At 36.4% G+C, this 9,386-nt stretch overlaps 2 protein-coding genes across 2 annotated transcripts in view; one reads left to right on the top strand and one right to left on the bottom strand.

The window, feature by feature from the left end:
- Positions 1-1,920, top strand: part of LOC107688050 (rho GTPase-activating protein 44-like) — a 13,813-nt gene extending 11,893 nt beyond the window's left edge. The window contains exon 17 of the mRNA XM_016485592.1: positions 1,185-1,920. Coding sequence (XP_016341078.1) covers positions 1,185-1,297 — 113 coding nt within the window. The 3' untranslated portion in view covers positions 1,298-1,920. The remainder of the gene's footprint in view (positions 1-1,184) is intronic.
- Positions 1,921-6,716: 4,796 nt separating this feature from the next.
- Positions 6,717-9,386, bottom strand: part of tex47 (testis expressed 47) — a 10,206-nt gene continuing 7,536 nt past the window's right edge. The window contains exons 6-7 of the mRNA XM_016485598.1: positions 7,748-7,904; positions 6,717-6,757 (exon numbers count right to left, since the gene is read on the bottom strand). Of these exons, the coding sequence (XP_016341084.1) occupies positions 6,717-6,757; positions 7,748-7,904 (198 nt within the window). The remainder of the gene's footprint in view (positions 6,758-7,747; positions 7,905-9,386) is intronic.

The following is a 9,386-nucleotide window of genomic DNA, read 5'->3' as shown; positions in this document are numbered from 1 at the left end:
GGGTGTGTGAGTGTGTGTGTGTGTGTGTGTGTGTGTGTGTGTGTGTGTGAGTGTGAGTGTGCGTGTGCGAGTGCGAGTGCGAGTGCGTGTGCGCGTGCGCGTGTGAGTGTGTGAGTGTGTGAGCGTGTGAGCGTGTGTGTGTGTGTTATATCCGGTGTGACTCTGTGGTGGTTTTTCTCTTCTCTCCTGTGCTTGTTGTGGTCTCTGCAGCGGTCTGATCTCGGTGGCTTTGGTTCTGATGGTAAGCTGTAGTGTGTGTCTGTATGTAAACTCACTCGCCATCATTCAGCGTCCCGGGCTGTGTGTCACTAACGCCGCCTCTGCTGTGTGCATGGCTCTGTCCTGCCCCGCATGTCTCTCGCTCGTCTGATCCGTCCTTCAGTTCAAACCCTCACGCCTGATTCACTCAGACTCACCCATGTGACCGTCTCACGTGTTCCTCTGTCTGTATGATCTGATGTTCACATGACCAAACATTCAACTACAGGAGTCTCTTTCTTCTGTGGAACAAAACAGGAGGTGTGATTTCTCACAGTGAAGGTTCATAGCGAGCCTGAATGTCATGCTGTAATTCCCAAACTCCTCGATCAACTCACATTACACACATTATCTGATTAATTCGTTTCTACAATGTTCATCCGCTGGTGGTTTGCAGTATGGACTGTTAAATGCATCTGCTAAAAACTGTCAAATGCTTCAAAACTTACACTACGGTTCAAAAGTTTGGGGTTAGCAAGATTTTATTGAAAGAAATTAATGTTTTATTCATTAAGGTTGCATTAAATTGATCAAAAGTGCCAGTAAAGACATTTATAATGTTAGAAAAGATTTCTATTTCAACATCACAGAAATAAATTACAGTTTAACAGATATTCACATAGAAAACAGCTGTTTTAAATTGTAAAAATATTTCATAATTTTTACAGTATTTTTGATCAAATAAATGCAGTCTTGGTGAGCAGAAGAGACTGAAAAACATAAAAAATCTTACCAACCCCAAAACTTTTGGACGCTAATGAATGAAGCCTATTTAAGAGAAATTATACATCAGAACTGTCTTGTACAGTGTTGAACACTTTTTAATATTATTGTATGACAGCTGTATGCTGTCCAGAGCTCATTTACTCACTTTAGGCCAGAAAAGATCTCGTCTTCTCACTCCGTGTTTTGTGTGTTTTTCTCAGACTCGTGCTGTGATTTGGACATTCCCATAATAAGCGTTGAACTGGACGGGAGATACAGGAACTCTGTGGATCTGCTGGAGTCGGAGGAGGAGTCGGAGAGCACTGCCCTTTGACCCCTGGGATTACCCACAATCCTTTACTCCCTCCCTTCACCGCACAAGTGACGTTGTATTGTCCACGTGATCCTCTGCACTGACCCACAGACAGGATCTGAAGCGCGGATCACGTCACTGTGCCGTTCTGGTCCCGTCTTCTTTGTGTTTTTTATGTTTTTACGGTTTTTCCATGTGGTTGGTTTTCTATTTGCCTTATCTGAGTTCTTGCACTTTTGTCTTGAAGTTCGTGTTATGTGTGTTCGGGACGCTGCTGGGTGTAGAAAATCACACTGAAACCTTGTTGTGTGTAAACCCAGACTAGCATTCGAACAAGTATACAAACAGCTCCTGACACACTACAGCACAATCTGCTCATATCTGAGACGAAGATGGACGTGAGTGTGAGTGTGTGTGTGTGTGTGTGTGTGTGTGTGAGTGTGTGAGTGTGAGTGCGTGCGTGCGTGCTTGAGTGTGTGTGTGTGTGTGAGCGTCTGAGATGAGATGCTCTCGCTGTGGTTTGTAGTCAGATTTTAAGTTGACTGATGTGGAGTAACTGAGAGGGGCCGTTCACACATGAATTTACCATTCAAAACTTTGGGATTGGTACATTTTTTTTATGTTTTTCAGTCTCTTCTGCTCACCAGGGCTGCATTTATTTGATCAAAAATACAGTAAAATTGTGAAATATTATTACAATTTAAAACAGCTGTTTTCTATGTGAATATCTGTTAAACTGTAATTTATTTCTGTGATGCGCAGCTGTATTTTCAGCATCATTACTCCAGTCTTCAGTGTCACATGATCTTCAGAAATCATTCTAATATGCTGATTTGCTGCTCAAGAAACATTTCTGATTATTATCAATGTTGAAAACAGTTGTGCTGCACAATATTTTTGTGGAAACCGTGATGCATTTTATTTTTCAGGATTCACAGATGAATAGAAAGTTCAAAAGAACAGCATTTATTTGAAATAAAATTGTGTAAATTAAAAAAATTGACATCAGAACTTTATCTTTAAAAGAAAATTGTTTTTAAAGTGCTGTGTGTGAACGGACCCTCAGTGTGAATGAGTGATGGATAAAATAAAGCGCATTTGTACTGAAAGATAATATATAAAGTATCAAATCACAGAAAATATCAAATATAAAACGGATATAAATTATTTATATTAACATTAACATTAATATGACTATATATTTAGTGAGAAGAAAATATTTCTGAATGTGTTTATCATCATTTCACCCAGATATTTTGGAATCAGGATTTCCATTCCTTATGACCAGTTACCAATATGACCAATATACAGTGGGTACGGAAAGTAACCCCTTCAATTTTTCACTCTTTGTTATATTGCAGCCATTTGCTAAACAACAATTCTGTGTTTTTCTGTCAATATGGGGTGCTGTGTGTACATTAATGAGGAAAAAAAATTAACTTAAATGATTTTAGCAAATGGCTGCAATATAACAAAGAGTGAAAAATTGAAGGGGGTCTGAATACTTTCCGTACCCACTGTATATATTCATTCATACAGATATTCATTTTGCTTTTTAAGGTTTTAGAAAAAATTTCCATGAATTTTTCCAGACCTGGAAATCACATTTTAACCCTTTGATGCATTAACTAGTGAATCAGTATATTTAAAAAATGCATCAATGATTCTAAACAACATCATCATTCAACGCCAACAAATATAATCTTGTATTTTTAAATGATATATATATATACATGCACATCTGTCTACTGCAATATAACATAGTAGCAGATATGGTGCATCATAAATAAAAAATGCAATGACAAATAAAGAGGAATTAGGAGTAAAGTTCAAAGATCATCATCTATCCCGCCCTAAATGATTCAAATGTCTCCTCTAATGGACACATCATGCATCTGAGGGTTAAAATTCCCTGATATTTACATGTTTTCCATGATTTGGGAACCCTTACTGACCGAACGAAGGCTGTTGATTCCTGGCGTGTTATTCGTCTGATTAATATGAATGGATATATGAAATGAATAACACATCACAAACTCTGCTGTAAGTATTAGCATGTGTAAATGCTGTTAACTCTCCGCTGTACATAGTCTATAGAAGCAAAGGTCAAATATTTATCAATCTTTCTCTCTCTATATAAACATATATATGTATATATACAGACAATATTATTTTTGCTTCAGACACAATGCTGGAATATGAATCGCCACGGTTCCTGTGAAGGTCTCTGATAACATGAGGTTCCAGTGCGTTTGCTGAAGAATCAGACGCACAAACAAACTGAAAGAGATCCGGATTGCGACAGAGATTAAACCGAAGTCACACGTTTACCTCTTACAGATGCTTCTGTAATGCTTCAGAGTCTGTCTGCATGTTTCAAACGCTGACCATACTTTAAAGTCAACATGAAACCCATTTGTGACCCTGGAGCACAAAACCAGTGATAAGGGTCAATTTTTCGAAATTTAGATTTATGCATCATATGAAAGCTGAGCTTTCCATTGATGTATGGTTTGTTAGGATAGGACAATATTTGGCTGAGATACAACTATTTGAAAATCTGGAATCTGAGGGTGCAAAAAAATCTAAATATTGAGAAAATCATCTTTAAAGTTGTCCAAATGAAGTTCTTAGCAATGCATATTACTAATCAAAAATTAAGTTTTGATATATTTACGGTAGGAAATTTACAAAATATCTTCATGGAACATGATCTTTACTTAATATGCTAATGATTTTTGGCATAAAAGAAAAATCTATAATTTTGACCCATACAATGTATTGCTGGCTATTGCTACAAATATACCCCAACGACTTAAGACCAGGGTCACATTTTAACTCCATAATGTGACGTTCTGAATTAAACAGGAGGAAAATAAATAGTAAAGAAGGTCATGCTGAGTTTAAAAACCTCCTAATGTGAATGTCTGATGGTTTGTGTGTGTGTTGGGTAAGTTATCATCAGTCTTTGTGGATTTGGTTTTGTTTGACCATTTTAAACAAAATTTGACTTCAGGTGACACATTAATCCAGAAGAATATCAGTAGATCAGGGAAACGGTGTAGTGAAACTGAAATGCAACGCGTAAAGAGTATAAACTCCATATTGCTGCATTTTCACAGCTAAAGCTCTGATTGTGTTTTCCTAGCGGATGAGAGCAGGTCTGTCAGGAACGCAGAGGTGAAGATGAACTGTCATATGTTTGTGGATCTGAATAGGCTTGTTTTCGGTATCTTGATATGGTGGTTTTGTACTTTTGTTGGCTGAAGCCCATTTTTATATGAGGGTGTTATTGACAGAAGCCCATTGAAGAAGGTCAGACTGTCGTTTTAAGTGTTTTCGCAGGTTTAAGGCAGTGTTTTCGGTAGCAAACACAATCTAATGTGTTGAACTGACCTGATATTGGTAGCTAAAATCATAATTAGCCTAAATATGTAATGAGCAAACACAAAAGGGTCGGGAAATATGAATGAAGTGCATTATTCCTGTGTGTTTTGGGGATCAGTCTGGATTATTGTAAAGATGCTCTGATGTCTTAACTAGATGTTTGTGAATCTGCCGCATGCTTTGCATTCATTACCTACAATGTATCTCAATTTGAAACTTTTTATACATGCTATTATAGCTTTTTGGCAAAAAAAAAAGAAGAACAGAAATACCCAGGTAATGCAGAATATCAGCTGTTATTCAAGACTATCAACCGCTCAAACTTCTGTACTAGATCGCATGCAGACTCCTCCTAATGGTGATTTGCGACCAAGAAACTTTAAAGCAATAGTTCACCCAAAAATGAAAATGTGCTCACCCTCTGTAAACAAATATGTGCCTGGATTTTGATGTGAGAGACAACAGCAGATGCACTTTTTCACTGGAGGAAGAGTTATTATGGATTATAGACTCGTATTTGAGTTAAAAACGTCTTAATGATGGATTTGTTTCAGCTTTTGTCTTCTCCAGATGTTAACTGATGGACTGGAGTGCTGTGGATTACTTGTGGATTATTGTGATGTTTTTATCAGCTGTTTGGACTGTCATTCTGACGGCACCCATTCACTGCAGAGCATCCATTGCTGCGACACTGATGCAGTGCTACATTTTTCCAAATCTGATGAAGAAACAAACTCATCCTGATAATCTGAGCGTGAGCACATTTTCAGCACATTATCATTTTTGGTGAACTATTCCTTTTGAGTCATGCATTTCCAATGAAAGTTTAAAATCACAGACTCTGATTGAAAATAATTGACTTTTACAGTCTGAACACACCTTGGCTCTACATTAGACTGAACTCAGCACCGTCACTCACAAGCTCTTAAATAAGTTCTTTCCTCACTGTCTCATGTGTATCTGATCACAATCACTTAGCAAACTAGTTAATGACTCAATAACCACACAAACCGCCGCAGACGCCGTGTGTATATTTGTGTGCTGGAGTTTTTAATGCTGCATGCTCCCGTCATGCTGTTGCGTTCTGTCTGTTTCTTGTTTATTTACTGTTAGCGATGTGTTTCATGCTCGATTTACACTTGAACAAATGGGGGCCAAATAAACGGAGCTTCATTTACTCAGAGAATGATATTTTACATTTTGTTGTTTTTTTTACGAAGAGGCCCTGTGTGTCAAAATGTGTTTAAAATGGGAAACTGGAATAATTTGAGACGGGATGTTTAAAGTCTCATGAAGCTTAAAGAACAACATCCTTCATCAGAATGTGATCTTGACAATAAAATAAATCATTTTTATTTACTTACATTTGTACATGCATTTTATTCCAGTCTGTTTACTTCTGAAATATGACATATTTCTGAGGGAAAAACCAGGAATTGATGTGATGGAGTAAAGTATATATATATATATATATATATATATATATATATATGCATGCATATATACAGTATATATACACCAGAATGAACTCAGAACTGAAAGTTTGTTTACTAAAATTACTAATTATAAGCAATGTCTTCTAAAAAGTAAAGTTGTTTCAGAGACGAAGCAAGTTATAAAATCACATTGTGCTGAAAGATTATGAAGACAAATATTTATTTCTTTGGAATAACTGATGAATCATTCAGAATAAGACCATGTATTAAAAAATAAACTAGGTCAGTTTTAAGTTTATGTATAATGCATTTCAAAGCTATTCATAATGTACATTGTAATGCATTATATATCATTGTAAAGTTAAATGCATTATAATATTAGTACATTCCTTTTTACATCTGAACTTGGTTGTTTGTCACATATTTGAATGCATTATACTGTGTAAAGGTGTAACAATTAATAGATAAGTATGACAATTTATTAAAATTGTGGTCATAAGATCATGCAATGCATTATAATTAATGCATTACATTTTTTTTTACAATGCATTGCATTTAGCGGCTTCAATCACTACCAAAACTTATAAAGTAGAAAATGTTTAAATGTATAAAGTTGTTCAAACGATCTGAAGATGTTCCACTGCAGGCCACACAGATTCTGTCAAAATACACAAAAACGGCAAAAATGAGTCACATATGCAGACAAATGTCCGTTAGTTAACTAGACTAAAGAATATATCAGTAGTTGTGGGTTCATGGAAACATTCATGGAGATAGTTGGTGGTTAGATGAGATGTATGAAGAAAGAATAACAAAAAAGAGCAAAGAGTTTCTCATCAGTAACTCAGGAGAATTAAGAGACTTCTGTTATGTCTCACTTTATCTCAGATGTTTCTCAAACAGACTCAAAGAGCTGCCAGTATACAGCTATAAAATGAATTGTTTGAGAAATGATTGAGATTATATTTTTGCAGTCCAGTTCACATGCACGCATGCGGTCTCTAGATACGCTCTGATGTTTGCATGCACTGCAGAGGTTCAAACAAGACGTACCTCCTGACCCTAAATCCAAACCTACACTGTGGTGGGACGAAAACTCCCGAAAACATGTCCTTAAACGATCAGATGCACAAAACAACACGTTCAGGAAACAACAAACACATGCTATTTGTTTACCTCCAATGCAGAAAAATTATTCACAATGATGATTCTCATTGCTGTAATAGAGTACTTTCTACATTACACTATAAAAATGACTGTAACACAATGATTGCATTTAAAGAATTATTTAAAAACCATGACATATAAATACTCTGTATTTTAAATAATATACTGATGTCACATACAGAAAATCTTAAAGAATACAAACACAGTTTTAGGAGCTTTAATGGGACAGTTCACCCAAAAATGAAAATTCTGTCATCATTTACTCAGCAAGCAGTTGACGGTAGCCATTGACTTCCATTGTATGGAAAAACTACAGTGGAAGTCAATGGCTACCGTCCACTGTGTGGTTACCAACAATCTTCAAAATATCTTCTTTTGTGTTCAACAGAAGAAATAAACTCATAACTTGGGGGTGAGCAAACGATGACGATTTAAATTTTTGGGTGAACTGTCTCTTTAAGCGGAACGTAAGGTGTGTTACCGGAGTCCAGACGCTGGTGTAGCGGTGAATGATACGTGCTGATGTAGCGCGTGGGACTCAACAGCGCCTCCATCTGGAGCAGACGACTCACCGCGGCCTGAGGAGGAACCACATCTGACGCCTCCTTCAGCACTTCATCCAGAATCACTTTAGATCCCTTTTCAAACACACAGATCTCCTGAATTTTTCACCACTGGTGTGAGTAGTAAAACATCCCAGATAGCACAGGTACATCTGCAAGACGTCTGTTAAACATCGCTTCATCTGGAAAGCATCTGCTGAGTACAAACATCTGACAGACGTCTTTAAGATGTCAGTTTTCAATCATAAACGTCTTAAAGACATCTTCTAAACGTCTATTTGACATCTATTGCAGATGAGCAAACACTAAAAAATACGTCTTGCAGATGTAATGCAGACGTCAAATAGACGTTTCCGTGATGTATGTGTGCTGTTAGGGATCCATACCCTCTATTTGACATCTGCGAGACGTATTTTTTAGAGTGTTTGCTCATCTGCAATACAGGACGTTTCCTATCAGATGTCAAATAGACGTTTAGAAGATGTTTATGATTGAAAACTGACATCTTAAAGACGTCTGTCAGATGTTTGTACACAGCAGATGCTTTCCAGATGAAGCGATGTTTAACAGACGTCTTGCAGACGTACCTGTGCTAACACCCAAAACGTCTTTTGTTTACTGACAATATCGGGTTTGTGATATTGACTTCCCTAGGACTTTAAAGGAATACTGCACAGAAATATGGACGCTGTTCTTCATATTTATCCATAAATGTCTTTTAGGCGTCAACTGGCGTGGAATTTTTAAATTCTGAATGTGAACGACTATTTAAAAGTGGTGCGCTATGTTCGTTACTGTATGAAAGAACGTCAGTTACGTTGATATTGACTTTTATAATCATCCTGGAAGATTACATTGCCAAAACTCTTCATATTTATCCAAAAATGTCTTTTAGGCGTCAACAATATTGACGCGGCATTTTCGAATTCTGAACACGGACGCCAAATCAAAAATGGCGGTTTCGTTACCGTATGAAAGAACTAATGTAACTTTGGCGTAAATGACGTTGACGTTCATTTTATAATGAGTTTGGAAGATTACATTGGCAAAACTTTCAGTTGTAAGAAAACTATAATGATAACTAGTGTCCACACCATCAGTACAGGCCTGTTCACACCAAGAACGATAATTTTAACGCTAAAGATATTTTCAGCATCCACATCAACACACGATAACGTTCTGTTTATAATAAGCTGGAAATAATCGCCTGAATGTAAATCCAACGATATTGGTTTTCTCTGTTGTTATCGTTGTAGTGTGAAACTTATAGAATTATCGTATCGAAACTTTATCGTTATAGTTATCGTCCTTGGAGTGAATGTTTTGTTTAGCCTATTATTTTAAGCGCGCCTTCATTTATATTCAGTGAACATAACTGTATCACACGCTTTTAAGTACCATGGAATTTCCCATATGACAAAAAATATATTTTTTAAATATACATTACAAAATATACAAAACATTGACAAAAATATATTTGCTAAAATATGTTGCAAAGTATTACAGAAATATATTTTCTATCAATATAGTTTTTGGGCATTTTTTTTTTTTTTAAAT

The sequence above is a fragment of the Sinocyclocheilus anshuiensis genome, unplaced genomic scaffold (genome assembly GCF_001515605.1).
Source record: "Sinocyclocheilus anshuiensis isolate Anshui unplaced genomic scaffold, SAMN03320099.WGS_v1.1 scaffold241, whole genome shotgun sequence".
NCBI classification, from domain to species: Eukaryota; Metazoa; Chordata; class Actinopteri; order Cypriniformes; family Cyprinidae; genus Sinocyclocheilus; species Sinocyclocheilus anshuiensis.
Note: the sequence above shows the minus strand (reverse complement) of the source record. Positions and strands in the feature narration are given on the sequence as shown.